General features: G+C 44.7%; 1 protein-coding gene across 5 annotated transcripts in view; it reads right to left on the bottom strand.

Moving 5' to 3' along the window:
* Positions 1-20,096, bottom strand: part of Palm2akap2 (PALM2 and AKAP2 fusion) — a 474,173-nt gene that overhangs the window by 231,441 nt on the left and 222,636 nt on the right. For all 5 annotated transcript variants that reach the window (XM_036179073.1, XM_036179074.1, XM_036179075.1 and 2 more), the window contains exon 4: positions 15,953-16,083. In XM_036179073.1, coding sequence (XP_036034966.1) covers positions 15,953-16,083 — 131 coding nt within the window. The remainder of the gene's footprint in view (positions 1-15,952; positions 16,084-20,096) is intronic.

Raw genomic sequence — 20,096 nt, 5'->3', positions numbered from 1 at the left:
GGGATCATCCAAAAGGCAAAGACAGGAGGCAAAGCTGACAAATGAGGCTGAAGATGAAAACCGAGATGAAAGACTGTTCCCAAAGACTGTTCCCACTGCCAAAGCCACGCAGCCAATGATTCCACTCGGAGATAACGAGGCCATTAAGAAGCAGACAGTGCCGAGATAGGAGCATCAAAGGACCAATAAACATTTCAGGGCTGGAGAGGGAGAAGGCACAGCAAGTCAAGGATGCTGTGGTTCTGAAGACCAGGAAGAGTGTGTACTGCATGAAGAAATAAGGAGTGACTGACAGTTTCCATCTCAGTCAACCAAGATCCAGATTCGAAATCTCCACTGTCCTTAGCCACTAACCTGTCACTGGTGACTTGGCAAGGACAGGTCATTGACAGGTAGAGAAGTGAGTGGGAGGTGGAGTTACTACTCCGGAAGTCAGGTACAAGGTGCTGACCTGTAAAGATGGGACAGAGCCAGTGGAATCTGAAGGCAGACAGCAGGTTTTTTTTTTTGTTGTTGTTTGTTTGTTTTTGTTGTTGTTGTTTTTTGAGACAGGGTTTCTCTGTGTAGCTTTGTGCCTTTCCTGGAACTCGCTTTGTAGACCAGGCTGGCCTCGGACTCACAGAGATCCACCTGCCTCTGCCTCCTGAATGCTGGGATTAAAGGTGTGTACCACCACCGCCTGGCAACAGCAGCCTTTTTTTTTTTTTTTTTTTTAAAAAAAAAAAAACCAAGTTGTCATTGCAGACAAGTGTCCCTAGAACCTTGACAAAGTGCAGTTTTGTGTTGTTTTTGTTTTCTAATCAAACTTGAGATTTTTTTTTTGAAGGTTAAGTAATTCAACAAACAGAGGTATGTCCTGACAAAAGACATTCATCTCCTAGTCCGGGCAAAAAAATATTCCCAACATCCATAAAAACACAATTACGATTTTAGCACTCAAAAGATCTGTTTCCTCATCAATATTGATGGCCTGGATAGAAAATGCATGAGAGCAATAGGGTGTACTCAGTGTGAATGCACAGGTCAAGTTGTCCTTGGAGTTGAAAAGTTGGGAGCTTGACCTGGGTGCTGCTCTGACCTGGGGCAGATGGGAGGTGTGCACCTGTTGCAAGGGAAGGTAGACACCACTGCTTCTCTGTGGCCTTTCTGTTCATCTTGATATTCCATTTGTTTTTTTAAGTGCATCTTTACATTCTTGTTAGAGAACAGAGAGACCTACAGAAGACTTCCCTATTAAACCATCCCTTCTGGGTTTGTGATGCTAGCAGAGTTGTGTCTGCATCCACTGGCCACAGGATACACATGGAATATGAGTGCCACGTTCCTGAGATAGGCGAATTCTCCCTGTGACTCAGCAGCTAAAGGGAGTGTGCTTTGAAGAAGCCAGGCTTAATGTCATCATTGTAGACTCTTCCATCTCTATTTATTTACTTACTTATCCATGCAAGGGTGGGGACTGGACCCAGAACATTGTGCATTCTTGACAAGCACTGTATTGCTGACTTACATTGCCAACACCACCTTGTATGCCTTAAGAGCAAAGTGTGAAACCTGAAAAGGTGGGTGTAGTCTCACCTGAAAGCAGAGGTAGAAGGAGCCCCTCATGAGCTTTTAAGCATCAGAATCTCACACAGTGAAGAGGTAAATTCATTCTTCTTCTTCCCCAGACCAATTTCTCCTCCAGGCTCCCTCCTACAGCCTGACAGAAATTCTCGGGATGTCCCCAGAGAAGAGAGATCTTGTTTGTTTACATTTGCAGACTCATTTGGGACATTCACTCATTTCCTCAGGATCACAAACCAAGCTATGCGCAGGGCCAATGTTAAAACATCAGCATCTTAGGTTTCTCAGACTGCTTAACTGCTCTGAGTTCCTGGGAAGGGAGGCTGAGATGGTCCACGTTCCAGTTCTAGAACAGCTCCTCAGACCATTCACAGGATGCCAAGGTGGACTGTGGGGATCTGTGCCAAGGGCTGCTGTTCTGCTGTGGCATTGACTCAAGGCAAAGAATGGAGGCTTTGAAAGAACACAGAGGACTTGAGTTTAGTTTATAGGGAATGCCTGGCCAGCTGGGCCGTTCTGAGATCCCTGTGACCTCGGCTACGCTCAGCTTCTCCACCTTTACGTTGAGAGGTAGGGGTGGGGATTAGTTTTTGAGATAAAGGAAAGGGGTATAAAATAATGACAATGGCAAAATTGCAACATTTAGGAAAGGAAAAGTGATTTGGGCCATACGGGCATCTTTCTGACATTCAGTTTGCAGCAGGCACACTTTTTAAACTTTATGTAGTCACTAGAGTTTATCACACTGTCAATGCTGATGCTAACACTTGGCTCACGATACAAGCATCTCACTGTGTGATTGTGACAAAGCCCACTTGTCTCTTCCCTCTTCTGTTAGATGGGCCCATGTTAGGGGCAGCCTAGGGGTACAGCCTTCACTCACAGCCCTGGATTCAGTCTTTAGCACAGGGGAGACAGACCACCCACTTCGGTCACATCTAATCTGCATAAAGAAAGTTTTCAAACGCCTTGTTCATGATTCCCATCCCTTGATTATCACAGACTGATACAGACTTGCCTAACCAGGAAAGAACCTGTGAGTCATACATATAAAAAAAATTACTAAGCTTTAAAATTCTTTGACAATTTCATTCATGTACACAGTGTATTTTGGCAATTTCCAACTTTTTAATAGAACTGCTTGCTGAGGAAATGTGCGTCTCTCCCTTATCCAGTCCAGTCTGCGCAGCAGTCTGCTTTCCTCTCAAATCCGTCTACTCCATTGTCCTGTTTCTTCTGCGCTCAGAGTTGTTCTTTTTCAGCTTCTATCTCACCGGGCAGGCATCTCCTTGGAGAAACAGTCCTGGAATCCCTGCTGAGGAGTGTGTGTGTGTGTGTGTGTGTGTGTGTGTGTGTGTGTGTGTGTGTAAAAGAATTCCTGCTGAGGAGTGAGTGTGTGTGCGTGTGTAAAAGAATTCCTCCTGAGGAGTGAGTGAGTGAGTGTGTGTGTGTGTGTGTGTGTGTGTGTGTGTGTGTGTGTAAAAGACAAGAGCCTTCCCAGGGTCCCTTGGCAAGAGGGACGCTGGGCAGTGCTCTGGCGCCTGGAGCCGCTTCTCATCTCTTCTCATGGGCGCTGCCACGGCCACCTTCCCTTGAGCCATTTCAGCCTTCTGAGAGGAGTTATCCCACCACTTCACCCTTGATGGGAGACTCGTCTGAGCTCTTTGGTGCTCCTTCTCCATCACCTCAGGCCTCGCTTGAGGTGGTTCACGAATGAGGCAGAGTGGGAATCTTCATGATCAGCAAGGATAAAAGTAGCCCACGTATGCTTGTACATAGTGCTGCTGCCCCAGGACGTGGCCGGGGGACCAAAGAGACGGCAGTCTCTTCAAGGAGTGGCATCTCCCCACCTCATGTGGTGCAGCATCTCCTAATGTCACAAAGATGCCACGTGGTTCATCTAGAATAACCCAATGCCAATGCCATTTAGAGTGGTCTGGCCCTGGCATGTAGAATCTGGCTAAGGTAGTAACATATTTAGTTTCAGCTGTTGACTAGACACACCTAGGAAGAAGGAACTTCAGTTGAGGAACTGCCTCCTCCAGACTGGCCTGCAAGCATGTCTGTGGGACTTTTTTTTTTTTTTTTTTTTTATCCCTCATTGATGCAGAAGGGCACAGACCACCGTGAGCAGTCCCATCTCTAGACCTGGGCTACCGAGGAAAAATAACTGGTATGGAGGAGGGTAGAGACAGGCAGGTCTCTATGAGTTTAATGCCAGCTTGGTTTATATATTGACTTCCAGGCCAGTCAAGGCTATATTGTGAGCCCCTGTTTTATTTTATTTTACTTTTTAAAGATTTATTTATTATTATGTATACAGTGTTCTGCTTGCATGTATCCCTGCATGCCAGAGTAGGGAGCCAGATCTAATTACATATGGTTGTGAGCCACCATGTGGGTGCTAGGAATTGAACCCAGGACCTCTGGAACCAAAACCAAAACCACAACCACAACCACAAACAAAACCAACCAAACAAACAAAAATCCAGGAGAATGAGCCTGGGAGAAAGTCAGGAAGCAGTGCTCCTCCACGGCCTCTGCTTCAGTTCCTGCCTCTAGGCTCCTACCTGAGTTCCTGCCCTGACTCCCCTCAATGATGGACTGTGCTGTTAAAGTGCAAGCCAACTGAACCCGTCCCTCCCCCCCCCCCCCACCCACCCCCCGTTGGTTTGGTCAGTGTTTTATCACAGTGATAGAAAGCAGACTGGCACCGATGGCAGCTCTTGTGCCACACGGCACAGCAAGAGCGACCTTCCTATTGAAGTGTCCCCGTAACCCTCTGGGCACCAGCAGTATTCAGACATAAACCCCTTTGTCTTTCTCCACTTGAGGAGAACAAGACGAGGATGCCCAGAGTAGGTTTTATTCTAGTAGAGATTCTGTTTCCAAGGAGACAAAGTGGCCTGGCAGTAAGACAGGAGATGTTCTGGTCAGCAGGAAGCAAGTGGTCCCAGGAATCCTGTGGTTTTAGAAAGGCCACATGCAGGCCTCCATTCCTTAATACCCTGTTATGCAAATAAAACTGGACATGTGCTCAGTATGTTTTAAAAAAAAAAAATCTCAAAAAGGGAATGAGATCTATGAGTGTGGGAAACATGCTGCTAATTCACCTGTCCCTACTCAGCTTTGCTGGGACTGCCTGTCCCTTTGTGGTCACTTGCTCACACTCACTGCCAAGGTTTACAGTTTCAGCTTTCAGTGAGGGAGCCTGAATGTCTGAGGCTGCTCTGGGCAGGAGAAGGAAGAGCAGTGCATGAATGTGCTAAGGAATTGGATCCTGCAGATGAAGGGGGTTTTTAGCTTTTGTATCCCATCTGCTGCCTAGAAGGGTCCAAGCCTGGACCTGAGGGCAAAGAGAAGATGGCTCTGGGCCTTAGTGATGGAGACACGAAGTCTGCCTGTTTATGCTGGTCCAGTCCCTTTCAAAGCTTGCCTTAGACTCCTGTGGGCACTGGACGGCCATCACCAGACCCAACTGTAAGACTGTCATGTTGTCACTGGGAAGGATTGACACCATGTGCTATGGTGTGGATAGGGTCCATCCACAAAGATACCTGTTTGGGGAGTCTAGTCTCTGTAGACAACACTAGGAGGTGGTAGGACCTTTAAAGGGCTAGGTTTAGATAAATTTGTTACTGCCTTAAGAGTCCTGCCCTGTAAAGAGATTAAGGTATTTTTGTGTGGGGATTCTGAGTTAGCTCCTGCAAAAGCCAGATATAAGAGCGTAATCCTGGTTCCAGGATCACTCTCCGCTTCATGTCTGAGCATGGCGTCTCTTCTTGCACACACTCCTACTATGATGTCATCTAACATGATGTGAGGTCATCAAGGGATCCTCACTAGAATTGGCACCATGTCACTTGGTGATTTTTTTGTGCCCCTACAGCTGCTAAGATGAACATCTCTCTTTATAAAGTATCCAACCCTGTGCATTTCATGCACTGCATTTGTTAACAGCGGAGTAATACTCTGTCTCATGTACACCTTCAGGATGGATGATGAGTGAAAAGCATGGAGATATTATCCACAGAAGGGTCAACACTCCCATTCTACCAAGAAAGTAGAAGGGTGAGAAATGATATTAAAAGCTATAGGCACACGTGCTTTCAAATTAGAAAAGTTGGTTGTAGAGGAGAAACTTGGGGCATGTCAATAATAAGCCCAAAGGCTTGGAATCAGCTACCAAAGAAGTTGACTTTGCCAAAGTCCTTCAACTGCAGCAACTGTCCAAAGGTTGGGAATGGTTCCTGGAGAGCCAGGGTGGGGCACAGTGCTTGGGACAGGATGTTCCTGTCACTGGGTCACACTGAAAAGCAGCCAAGAGTTGATCCAGATAACTGACTCACACATACTCAAGGGTCTGTGGTTTTATGAGTTCCCTTAAAAGGACTGTCTTTGTAAAGCCAGCACAATGGTGGGTGAAAAACAAAAGGCAGACATTTTACTTAAACTCAGAGCTGACTTGTCTCGATGCCTCAAGGTGGGTGAGCATCTCTTCAAGGTTCTGTACTCTAAAGCTCCCTACTGGAGAGATTTTCATCTTATAGTCAAGACTTGTGCTCTGGTTTGCCTTTTTTTTTTTCTTCTTCCAGTTTTGAGTTTTGTTGTTTTGGAGACAGGGTCTCACTATGTAGCTCTGGCTGTCCTGTAACTCACTCTGTAGACCATGCTGTCCTTGAACTCACAGAGACCCGCCTACCTCTGTCTCCTATGCTGTGGAATTAAAGAGCTGTGACACTATACTGCTATGGATATCACTCTGTATAAATAAAATGCTGATTGGCCAATAGCCAGACAGGAAATATAGGCAGGACAATACTATACCCAGCCAGTTGTTGCAGGATATTCCTTTACACTGTGTGAAGATGTGTCACTGTGATTGGTTTAATAAAAAGCTAAAAGGCCAATAGCTAGGCAGGAGGTATAGCAGGGACTTCTGGACAGACAGAGCTCTGGGAAGAAGGAGCTGCCAGTCAGACACAGGAAGCAGGATGGGCAAGACAGAGTAAAGGTAACTGAGCCACATAAAAGAACGTAGATTAAAAGATATTGGCTAATTTAAATTATAAGAACTAGTTAGGAACAAGCCTAAGCTAAGGCCAAGGCTTCATAATTAAAAATAAGTCTCCGGGTTATTTTTTTTGCGAGCAGGTGGCCCAAAGAAAAATTCATTTAGAGCCAGTTTTGAATTTTGAGACAGGCTGTCAATATGTAGCTCAGGATGATGGCCTTAAACCCATGAAGCTCCTGCCTCAGTCTTCCCAGGTGTTAAGATTATATTAAGATTCCTTAATCATCTCCTAGATAGAGATCGTTTCATAGACTTTTTCTCCAGTGTGCAGCTGTGTTCAGAGGCAGGGCCTTGGGGCTATGACTTAGCAAGCAGGATATGAACCCATGGCAGCTGTGTTCAGCATCAAGGCCTCAGGCTCTTTCTTAATAAAGAGGATAATGAATCCAGGTACAGAGTCCCAGCCTCACAGGGCTTGGGGGAAGGGCTTTACCACACAAGTGAGCTCACTCTCTGCTTCCTGGCTACCTTGAGGCAAGCACCTTTGCTGTATTACCACACACCTCACTGTGATGTTCTGCCTCACTACAGGTCCAGGAACAACAAAGCCAAGTGTCCATGAATGCAAATCTCTGAAACCATAGCCCCAATAGGTTTCTCACCTTTAATTTGACTTTCTCAAGTATTTTGTCACAGTGACAGAAAACAACCAATAACAGATAACTCCAGGCTTTATATGTGGTTCCCTATTTGGAGCGATTTTGTTACTCAGTGGACAGCTAATATGGTCTGAGTTTTGTTTTGTTTTTTGTTTTTTTAACTAACTAAAGTTGGGGCATGATACAATTGGAAACTATCCCTAGGTTCAGCCAGACATACTATTAAATTAAATTTCATGCAGGGTATAATGTAGCCTCCAACAACAAATAATTATGGGCCCTAAAATGTCAGTCGTGTTGTTGAGAAACACTGCTCCAGAGAGATGGAAGTGACAGTAACAGTGTCGTGCTTATGGACAGCTTGCTATACCTGGCTCTTCACAGGTACACAGGATCTTCACATACTACACACACCCTGAAAGGCTGGGACCATTTTCACCAATGCACAGTTAACAAATCTCAACTCCAGAGATGTCACATGGTCAGTAAGGATCAAACAGCTCATACATGCAGAACCAGGACTCCAAGTTTGGTCAAATTTGGTGGTGCAGGCTCATCACCACTGTGCTACGCTGGGAGACTTTTACATATGGTACACCATCTCTAGCAGAGAGTTGGGCTGTTTTCAGGCAAGAAGACTCACTCAGGAGTAAAGAGCTCTAGAAAGAGAAAAGGGAGCCGCATCTGAAGTCGGGTCTGCATTTCCTGCATGAACCTGAAAGAGGCAGTCTCTCCAGTCACAAAAACTGGCAGGGGGAGGCAGGTTGGAGCATCCCTCTCCCAAGTCATGGCAAAACAATGTATTGCTCAGTAAGAAGCTTTTATGGCGCCGAGGAGGAGCATGTTGCCTGTTCATCTTCCTACAGTATGAAGTGAATGTTAGCATGAATGTTAGTATCCTAGGTCTCCAAATATTTTGTCATAAAATAATCATTGTAAGAAAACTGACACTAGAAGATACAATTGGTGTATCTAGTATATTTGTATGTAGTACACAGCATTGTTTTGGCTTGGGAAAATGGCACCTCTAAATAGGTTGTATTTGGGAGTATGCTACATGCGGGGCAGGAACCCAGGCTGGGACAGCAGTGACAGAGCATGCCAATGTGGATTGTCCCACTGGTGCTTCAAAAGAACAGCACATCACAGTGCTAAAAACAGCAAGCACAGAGAACACAGTGAATCCCGAGCAAGCATCCTTTGTAATTTCAAAGAACATTTTTGTGGGTGCTGGTTTCAGAATAGCTGTGAGTGAGGGCTGTCTCAGGGGTTGCCAAGTCCCACAGCACAGCACACACATACTTAAGCCTCAAGTGTCTACCTCTGTTTTGAGACCCTTAATCATGTAGAAAATTAAATGGATTGTGATATGCACCAGAGACAACTAGAGAAAAAAGTGGACTAGCCCACTTGTATCTTGATTTTTTTTTTTTTTTAAAGCTTCATGGTCCTCTCCTGGTTAGCAACCAAGACTTTTATATACACACACACACACACACACACACACACACACACACACACACACATATATGTATATATATATATATATATATTTTTTGGTTTTTCAAGACAGGGTTTCTCTGTAGCTTTTGGAGCCTGTCCTGGACTAGCTCTGTAGACCAGGCTGGCCTCGAACTCACAGAGATCCACCTGCCTCTGCCTCCCAAGTGCTGGGATTACAGGTGTGTGCCACCACTGCCCAACAAGACTTCAATATTTTATACAATGACTATTTGATATGACATATTTTCGAACTGATAGTTGTTCGGATGAGTTAGTCATCTCTGAGGTGAGTCAGTTACTTACAAATGGGTCTTCTGTTTCATGAGAACCTAAACACCTCCCCATATTCTGACCTGTATCCAAAGCCATTTCCTGCCACAACAGAGACATTTCTTTGCACAGGTGTGTTTGTTTAAACAAAAGCTCTCTAGCCAATTCCTCAAAGAACTTCATGGCTGGAAGATCCCAAGAGACCTCTCACTGAAGAGATGAGGAAAGAGACCAGAGACAGTGAGACATTGCCCAGTCACACAGAGAATTGCTTGCAGAGCCGAGAGTTCATTCCATTTTCACTTACTATTCTGGGAGGTTTCTCACCTTCATTGGGGTAATTCCCCAGAGTGAGATAGAGGAACAAATTTTGTCTATAGTTATCATTAACAAAGGAGAGTTAAGAGCACTCTACATCTTTGAATAAGACCTACTTTATGATGGGTAAGCTCCACTGTCAACTGGACTAGATTTCAAGCCGCCTAGGCAGTTGGTGAGCCAGGGCGCCTCCTCCTTCTTTCTCTCTCCATCCTTTCTTCCTCCATTTTCCTCTTTTTCTCCCTCCATCTATCCTTCCTGAGTGTATCTGCGAGGCTGTTCCCAAATGAGACTCACCCTGAACGTGTGCAGCACCGATTCTAGGGCCTGGGTGGAATAAAAGAAGAAAGCCCCTGACGACCGACGACCGACGTTCTCTCCTTCCGGCTCCTTTTCTGTCGTGAAGACAGCCACTCCCACATCCGCCTACTGCTCCGAGATTTCACCCAAGTGCACAGAGCCAGCCTGACAGCCACATATCCACCCCACATGTCCACCCCTCCGGAACCAGGACCCGAACCACCCTCCCTCTCTCACACGTGTGTCAAGCATTCTGTCACAGCAAAGAGAAAAGTAATGAATGCATGACTGAATTAGAAAGATACACAAGTGGGAAATAAAAAAACCCACAAGGCAAGCAACAAGCCCTGTTGACGGGAACAGATATGAAATAGACCAAGCTAGTGTGGATCTAGCTGCCCGAAATCTCCCAGAGCACCAGGATGAGGTTCTGTGTGACCCCAGGGGCACACTGAGACACTGATAGTAGTTGACCATGGGATTCCTCAGTATAATATCCCAACAGGAAACAATGCATCTGAGATTGGTTTTTTTAAAACATAGGAATGTGTACAGAGTCTGCTCTCAAAAGCCCTCATCATTTTCTTAGCCTCACTGATCGCCACATTCCAGCAAGTCAAGAATATAATCATACCACAACCCAGGCAAGAGCAGACAGCAGTGACAAGCTAGCTCTCTGCTACCATGGGGAGGCCACTCTGATGGCATGACTTGAGGCCATATTGCTTATAACTTTAGCCATCAATCTTTGAAAAATAATAGAAATTTCAAGGCTGTGAGGAGGTAGCCAACTTCCATGACCTGCATCTTTATTAGCCTAGGAGGCTGAGGTTGTTTCTACTGAAGTTCACGGGGTCGGAGTTCTGCCAAGGGGCCTTTGGAAAAGAACTCAGCTGTGTGGTGAGCGGCTCTCACTTACAGCAGTCCCCAAAGGTGGTTTCAAATGTCCTCGAGTCAAAGCCAGAATCAGTCTGAACTCAAGGGCCGTGGCTGCTCTCCTTCAGTTTTGTGTGTTATATTGATTTTCCTGGCTTTAGTGCTGGGACTGAATCTTGCACTCTATTTTTTTCTCTGTGTCCAGCAATCCTTCTTGTACAATATAATCATATGGAATATCTTAACATTTTTAAAAACAGTTATACATTGTGTGTGGGAGTGGGTGGGTGTGGTGATATTTTATTTGTACTGAAATGTGATTTTATTTGTATATTAATAAAGTTGCCTTGGGGTCAGAGCAAGCCATAGCAGAAGCTGGGCAGTGGTGCTGCATGCCTTTAATCCCAGAACTTGGAAGGCAGAGCTAGGCAGGATCTCTGTGTATTCAAGGATACAGCCAGCATGGCGACACACACCTTTAATCTCAATACCAACCATAGAAAACCTGGAAGTCTGTATAGACAGGCAGTGACAAGAAGGTCATGTGGCTGGGTTAACAACCAATGAGAAGGCAGAACAGAAAGTCTATATAAAAGACAGGACACAGGAAGTAGGCCTCTTGTGGAGAGGAAAGACAGAGCAGCAGTGAAGGGTAAGGTTTTCAGCTCTCAGCTATTGCTCTGACCTCTTGGCTTTTAACTCTGCAATTGGCTCTGTGTTTCTTATTTAACAAGACAGTTATATACACAGGTGGGTGAGGGTGGGTGGGCATGGACATGCCACAGTGTTCATGTGGAGGTTAGGAGACAATCTTTGGGGGCCAGGTCCTTTCTTCTATCACATGGGTACCAGCAACTGAGCTCAGGTTGTCAGGTCTGGGGACAAGGGTCTTTACCCCTGAGCCATGGACTCCTTACTTGAGTCACAGAATGCAAACTTCTGGAATGAGACCTATGAACTATCTTTTAAAACCTCCCCAAGATAATCATATTGCCCAAGACTTAATATTCTAGATGTATTTTCCCCTCCTTCCTCTCTCCTTCCTTTCCTCTGTCCACTCCTCCTTCCTTTTGTATGTCCTTCTTTCCCCATAGGCTAACTTGAAAAATCTAATCACCAGCGACAATAGTTCTGAAAGGCAGATGTTTCTCACCAAGGCACTGCGAATGTATAACTAACATTTTAGAAGAAAATTCACCCAAAGGCCTGAGATTCCCACACTGATCTAGGCTGTGAAGAATTAAAAAGTGTGTTTTTGTCCTTTCTTGATGTTTAGAGAGATAGTCATGTCAAATTGTAAGTCTTCATGTTTTATTTAATCATATTAATCATATTCAGATTGACCTAATCATAAAGAAGATATCACCTGAATTCTAGACACACTTAAGGTTCTGGTGGGACATCACCCCCCCCCTTTTTTTTCTAAATAAATGACCCAAGTTTACCATCATTTTCCTGTGCAGAAAGTGCCTGTGTTCTTTGATTACAATGCTCTTTCCTTCCTGCAGACTTTTTTGATTTCATTTCATTTTGAGAAAGGGTCTCATATAGCCCAGGCTGGCCTCAAGCTCTCTAGGTGGCAGAGGATGACCTTCAGAGTACAACCCTCCTGATTCCACTTCCCAAGTGTTGAGAATACAAGTGTGCACCACCATAACTGGTGTCTATGGTGCTAGGGGTCAAACCCAGGGCCTTGTGCATGCCAGGCAAGTGCTCTGCCCACTGAGCTACATTCCAGTCTATATGGAGAGTGGGTCTCAGGTAGCCAGTGCTGGCCTAGGATGACTTTGAACTGCTGGATTCTTCTGCTTCCACTTCCAGGGTACAGAGACTACAAAAACCACATCAGTATGCCTGGCTTACTTTAGTATTTGAAAACAGAACCACGTGTCCCTTTCAGGTGAAACTGATGCATTGCAAGGGAGTGCCTCAGCGTGGTGGGCGGAGCGCTAAAGAGCTCCAGAACGAGGTTTGGTTGCACAGATTCCTTCATTTGGAGGCTCCGTGGCATCCTGTCTCTAAGTCACTTCTGGGTTTCCTGTTTGGTAAAGGTCACATTCTGGACAGGACCCCCAAACCTCTCCTTTTCTCTTCTTCCACTGCCTCTGCCCTATTGTGTTGAGTCTTTACTCTTTCTCAATCGCTGGCTCTTCTGCAGTTTCCTTTTTCAGTTCAACAACCATGATTGCGGAAGAGGACTTATCCACCCCCACCCTTTACCCTTCTGTTATCTGTCTGTCTCCCCTCCTTAACTGGGCATGGCTACCAGCATGCTTTAGCATCTAGCTTATGGGCAGTTCTAAAGGTAGGCCTTATTTCTGCTCGGCTCTCTGGCTCCTTTGTTATTGCCATAGAAAGACTAAGAGCAGCCTGCTAGCCTGTTGGTGTGCAGAAAATAAAAGCAGATGCATCCCACCTACAGCTTAGAGCCATTTAGCTGAGCTCAGCCAAGGCCAGCAGAGTCCTGTGGCCAAGCCTTAGACTTTGTCACACAGCAGGGAGCTAGCTTATGTGTCCTCTGAGCCTGACAGCTGTTCCAACAGCCCTCTGGGAGACAAAACTCTCACTCCTTCCCTGCTATCTGCCATTTGCAGCCCAAGATACACTGGAGTATCTCAGGGGAATGAGGGGTGGCAGTCCCTTGTCTTCCCTTGGGACTGGGATGTGAAGACATGAAAACCTATATAGGTTGAGCATATGAAATCCAAAGGCTTGAAATGGGAAATGCTTCCGCCTCTGAATCTTCATGACCACTGACAAGCAGACCTCTCCATACCTGCCCTCCACTGGGTCAATGTACAAAGTTTGTTTGAAGTGAAAATTCATTAAAAGATATTGTACAAAGCTGCCTACAGACTATGTACATGTATGTGTATAAAACAAACACATTTTGTGATTCCATCTCCAAGGTATCTCATTGTCTATAGGCAAGGATTTTAGAATGAAAAATATTAAAATCTCACATACAGACATCTCTGATCCCAAGCGTGTTACACAATAGTGACTCAGTCTACAGAGGAGAGAACACAAGAGGCAGGGAAGCAGAAATCAAATTCCAGAGTAGGAAGGACCGTCAGGAAGCCTGGAGGAGGAGAAGGTGCCCCAACAGTCTTGCTCATACACAGGAGCTCTGAGAACACAGATTCTCTGGTACACATCCAGGGCCCATGAGGCCAATCCCTGGCAGACCATGACAGGAGCAGGCAAGGCATCCCCTGACTCAGAGCTCAGCCACTCGCTTCTATAGGCCACCATGATTCTTTTTCTCTGTCTGGGCCATTTCACTCTTCAAGGGGTTCCAAGAAGGTCCTGCATACCTATGGTGAGCTCTTCATCCTCTTGATTCAAAGGTGCAAAGATCAGCCATGCCCACCTGAACCCCCAACTCTTACAACACATTCCATGGGTTTTGCTCAAACCGAGCTTTCATTTAAGATGTACCACCAGGGTTCCATCCCAGCCTGCCAGTGGCTTACCAACTCCCAGACCACAAGAAAAACAAAAAAGGTCATAGGCTTTACTCCTTTATGAACTAACAGACTCTTCCTTGTATGAATGCTACAATGGCTGGTAACAGTTTAGCTTTTACCCTTTGTGCTCCATAAAGTGTGCACATATGTGTACACACACACACACACACACACACACACACACACACACACACACTTTTTCTTGACCATGTCTCCCACAAGCAATGGGCAGCCAAGCTGTTCTGAATGGTCTTTAGGAGACATGAAGGCTTGGGCAAATCAGGAGCACAGGCTGAAGTATGCATTGGGGTCTTCAGCCAGTAGTGACACAACTGGCATCCCTGAGATGCCTCTAGTCTTTAGCTTTGAGTGTCCACAGCAAATAGCAGCTCAGTTGGTATACTCTGCTATGTTTGTGTCATAGCTAATCTTGTCTGTCAACTTGACTGCAACTGGGATCTACTCAAAGGCAAGCACTGGCCACTCCTGTGAGGGACTTTCTTGACCAAGGTGCTTGAAGTGGGAAGAGGCACACTAGATAGAGGCAGCACCTTCTGGTGGCATCCCAGATCATAAGGCATGGAAGAAGGGATGCTTTGCTTTTTGTCTGTTTGTCTTTGCTGTTTTGGACAACTTCATCTGACACATGGCTGTGACTGTTGCATTCTTTAGTATAGTAGTACCACCAGCTTCTCTGGGCTTCTGAATGTAGACTGAAGACCAGCATCTCTCCCAGAATCCTTCAGGCCGACAGTGCCAGATTGGAATTGTAGACTGAGTAGCTACCAGATTCTTGGTATTTCCCTTGGGAATCAGCCATTGTTGGTCTACCTAAACCTTATGTAAATCAGTCTAATAAATCTCTCTTTCATACATATTCATTCTCTCAGTTCTCTTCCTCTAGAGCAGTGGTTCTCAACCTTCCTAATAGCTCCTCAATGTTGGTGACCCCAACCATGAAACTATTTTTGTTGCTACTTCATAACTGCAATTTATTTACTGTTATGAATTGTAATGTAAATATCTGATATGTAGGGTATCTAATATATGACCCAAAGGAGTTGCAACTCACAAGTTGAGAACCACTGTTCTAGAGACCTGACATACTTGTTAGTTGGTTGGTTAGTTAGTTGGAGACAGGATATGACTATGTATTGTAAATGGACCTTGAGCTTGAGTTTCTCCTGCCTCCTGGTACACCTGCCAAGCCTTTGCTTCAGTCTCAGGAGGAGATGGAGGGCCAGAGAGAAAGGGCTCAGGCAGAATTTGGTGGAATGGGTTGGCTGGAAAGACTCGGTTCTAAGGCCTGTATGCACACCACCTTCCATCCTCAGCTCCTACATCTGTCTCGGTGTCCTGAGACCTGGGAAGGCTAGAATTGCCAAAGAGAAACCTCTGTTTTTGCTCCTGACTGGATCTGACCAGTTTCCTGGCCACAGACAGGTCACCTATCTTCTATACTGAAATAGTCAGAAGCTGGTTGAGGGCAGTCAAGGAAGCAAGGCACTCACTGAGCAGTTCAAGGAGACCAAGCAAAGTTGATCTACCAAGCTCAGCCACACAACCCGTTCTTTCCTGTGCTCTCTTCATCTCAGTTCCAAGAGCCTTGGCTACAAGTCTCCCATCTCAATTGATCACATGTGGTAAATCTATGCAGAAACCTATCACAGTGGCCACAGCAGTCAACAGCTGGGCCCACGAAGAAAAAAGAAGAAGCTGATGGAAGATCTCAAAAGAGGGCATTTGGGGAAGGGCAAACTGCTTATAATACCTCATTGGTGGGGGAAGACATCTCTGTACTGTATTACAGACCAATACAGTATTAGTATTATAAAGAATAACACTGATTCACACGGAAAAGTCAGACAACACCACTATCTATTTAGAAGGCAATTCTACAACCCCAAGGAAAGGTCAAAGCATGGAGAAAGTGCCCCCTACAGGATGGCAGTGGTTACTGCGGTCTAGGAATCGCCTACCTCTGAATGTTATCTTCAAGCTGCTTGACTTTGAACTCATCCTCCTCAGACTGCCGTCTCCTGGCTTCCTCCTCCTCCGCTGTTCCCGCAGGTACACCCTGCAGCAGCCATTTTTCCCGAAGGACTTTGGACTGTGGGAAGGAGGGAAGACAATAGATAAATGACACCTTTTGGCCCACATCATTCTCCGGACTAGCGGGGCTTCTGCATCAGATCTGCTCCTCAACATTTCAGTCCTGACCATTCCTTTCACCCACCCAGATATGGCTGTCTACTTCTGCCAGGCCCAACCAGAATTCCTGGGCTGTTTCTTTTCTTTCTACATCTTTTTTTTTTTTTTTTTTAAATTCAGTTGTGTATTTATCTTACCCAATACTACTCTGGCTACAAAAACAAACAAACAAACAAACAAACCAAAAACCAATTCCTGTCTTCCACATCTTCTATTCCAATAAGGAGAAGATGGAGACACAGTTTCTGCACACAAACACAGATAGGTGCATATGTGTGTATTTCCCCATACATGTGGCTATATATGTATGCTCACACACATGCATGCACATATAGATGCAGGTGCATATGTGTGTATTTCTCCATACATGTGGCTACATATGTATGCTCACACATATACATGCACATATAGATGCAGTCCCCACAATGATTCTGGGAATTCAGAAATTAAGGAATGGGATAAAGAAAGTGTTGCTATATTTATGAGATGGGTCTAAAGGGCTTCATTGATGAGGTGATATTGCAGCAGAGAATCTCAAGAAGTCAGACCCAACCTTACTGATGTGGTGACCTGGAGAAAGGATGACCTTGAGAGAGTTGGTGGTGGTGTCTCTGCTTCCTATTATTAACCGTTCTTTAAGAAAAAAACTCAAAGTAAAGATAACATATATATATATGTATATATATACATATATATATATATATATATTTAATAATCAGGACTATTTAGACATATTTCCACATTATCAAGGCTTTTAAAAGATTTATTTAAAATTTTTTTGTGTCTATGTGTTTGTGTATGCATGCACATATGTGATTGCAGGTGCCCTAAGAGTCCAGAAGAGGGTGTTGGATCCCCTAGAGCTGGAGTTACTCACAGTTGTGATGAGCTGCTGGATGTGAGTGCGGAGAACCAAACTCAGGCCCTCTATAAAATCAGTAAGTACTATTAACCATGGAACCATCCATCTAGCCCTGCCAGCACAGCATTTTAAAGCAAATCTCAAACACCATGCTATCTCATATTTGAATATAAGTCTCCAAAATGACAAGAGCATTTTTCTATGCAACTCTAGTCCCATTGTAAAATTTTCTAAGACCATGTGATATCCAGTCCATATTGAAATGTTCTTTTAAAAAAGTCCAATGTCATGTCTCCTCTTAAAAACCCCTTTAGTAGTGGGTGTGGTAGTGCATGCCTTTAATTCCAGCACTCGGGAGGCAGAGACAGATGGATCTCTGTGAGTTCTAGGCTAGCCTGGTCTACACAGCAAGTTCCAGGACAACCAAGGCTACATAGAGAAACCTTGTCTTGAAAAACCAAAACCAAAACCCCAAAACAAAAACAAACAAAACAAATGAACAACAAGACCTTCAGGGACACAATACACTCCCAGCAGTGTCTCTAATGTGGGTAAAATCATATACCCATCACGTGCCAGTGTATGAATATACTATAGAGGGGGCCAAAACATTTTCATTTCAGTTCCACGGTTGGTAAAGAATAATTACTGCTTTGGGAAATGAGATTAAAAAACAACACATGACAAATCCTGGAAATGAAGAGCAGGAACATAGGCAGGTGAGGACCTCTCACTTTGGGGCCCTACATGGAAAGTAGCAGTTACTTGATGTCTGCAGAGACTGGTCTTGTGCATCATGGTTGAGGTCCAGAGAGTACCTGAGAATGGATCAGTGGTCATGGGAATGAACCAGCGTGAGGACTCAAAGGACCACTTCTTTCAAGTAATAGAAGGTAATAGGAAAACAAGAAAAATGGTCAATAGTGCTGGATTGAGGGATTAGTAAATAGTTTCATTATTAATCATTATAAAGATCTGCTTAATTACTCTCACAGTGTGCTAAGAGGCAAATTTAGGGGCTGGAGAAATGGCTCAGCAGTTAAAAGCACTGATTTAGAGGACCTGGGTTCAATTTTTAGCACTCACATGGTGGCTAGCAATCACCTGCAACTCAAGTTCTAGGGGATCTGACTCCCTCTTCTGATCTCCTCAGACACTCGGTGTGCATGTGGTACACAGACATACATGCAGGCAAAACACTTTGCAAATAAAATAAAATAAAAGCGAACTTACATTTACTCAACTTGTGGTTTTCTAATACAAGCTTAAACGTGAATTTTCTCACGTCTAAGTGACTGTTGTATAGTTAAAGTAACTGGAGATAGTTTATCACATTTAAGTGATTACTGTATAGCTAAAGTGACTGGAGATAGTTTCTCACATCTAAGTGTTAAATTGTATAGCTAAAGTGACTGGAGATAGTTTCTCACATCTAAGTGACTGCTGTATAGCTAAAGCTACTAGAGATAAGATTTGCTGCCTATCTGTCCTGGTCAGCTCTGTCAACTGGGCATAGCCTAGGATCGTCTATGAAGAGAGTCTCACTTGAGGAATTGTCCAGGTCACATTGGCCTGTGGGCAGGTCTGTAAAGGACTAGCTGATTGTTAATTGATGTAGGAGGACCCAGCCCACTGTGAGTGACTGATAGAATTTCATAAGCAGGTGGTCCTGGGGCATATAAAGAGGATAGCCAACCACAATCCCGAGAGCAAGCCAGCAAGTGATTTCCTCCATGATTTCTGCTTCAAGTTCCTGCTTGAGTTCCTGCCCTGACTACTCAGTGTTGGGCTGTGCTCTGAAAGGGTATCAAAATAAATCTTATGCTGCTTTGGGTAAGAGTGTTTTATCAGAAATAGGAAGGATGCTAGCTAGAATACTAACTCAGTTCAAGATTCACTTTGGGGGAGGCTGAAGGTATAGACAATGGTAAAGCATATGCTTAATATATATGAAGCTCCGGGTTCTGTCTCTATCCCCTAAAAACACCCAGTAAGATTTACAAACACATTAGGCAACTACACTGCTCCCTCACATGGATAACTATTCTCCATTGTCCCCAGCATTGGGTGCTATGGATATTACTCTATAAACAAAATGCTGATTGGCCAGTAGCCAGGCAGGAAGTATAGGTGGGACAAGGAGAGGAGAATTCTGGGAAGTGGAAGGCTGAGACAGAGAGACACTGCCAGACACTGCCATGAGAAGATGTTAAGATACCTGTAAGCCACGAGCCACTTGGCAACTTGTAGATTAATAGAAATGGGTTGATTTAAGATATAAGAACAGTTAGCAAGAAGCCTGTCATAGACATACAGTTTATAAGAAATATAAGTCTGTGTGTGTTTACTTGGTTAGGTTTGAGCAGCTGCAGGACTTGGCGAAACCCGGAGAGAAGGATGAAAGAGATTTGTCCTGACGGTGGGCCAAGCAGGACTGGGGAAAACTCTAGCTACAATTGGGTTCCACACTGATGTCACCCTACCCTCATTCCCCAGTCCCTCACAGTCAGGTGGTGTGCCATGTGTCCATCCACAAGGTTAACAGAGGAACCTTGTTGTTGGTCCTAACAAGTAACTGCTGAAAGAACAGATGACTGGAAAGCAAAGCCCATGCACACTACATATTAGCAAATGCCTAATTGTAGGCTAGCAAAGCAAAGAAAGACTTGAAGACAGCCCAAATCTTCCTCCTTCACAGCTAAGGGCACTGACAGCAAGCAACTTTTTGAGTTGATCTAGGTACACACTAAGAGGGGTTTGGAGCAGGATGGAACATGAGACATGGATCAGGATGAGCAAAGCGTATCTCTGTCTCCTCCTCTCTGTCTATCTTCTTCTTTCTCCTCTCTCTCTCTCTCTCTCTCTCTCTCTCTCTCTCTCTCTCTCTCTCTCTCTCCCCTCTCTCTCCTAATCAGATATTTGTCATATTTATAAAGTCATATTTAGCAATATTTTCACTTTGCAAGTCTAGCATTGATGTTGAATTTAGATAAAACTCCTTTGTCTTCAGGATATATGCAAATATTCTCCTGTGACTTATTCCTGTGGGT

The sequence above is a fragment of the Onychomys torridus genome, chromosome 2, assembly GCF_903995425.1.
Source record: "Onychomys torridus chromosome 2, mOncTor1.1, whole genome shotgun sequence".
NCBI classification, from domain to species: Eukaryota; Metazoa; Chordata; class Mammalia; order Rodentia; family Cricetidae; genus Onychomys; species Onychomys torridus.
The sequence above is the reverse complement of the archived record's forward strand: the minus strand, read 5'-3'. Positions and strand labels throughout refer to the sequence as shown.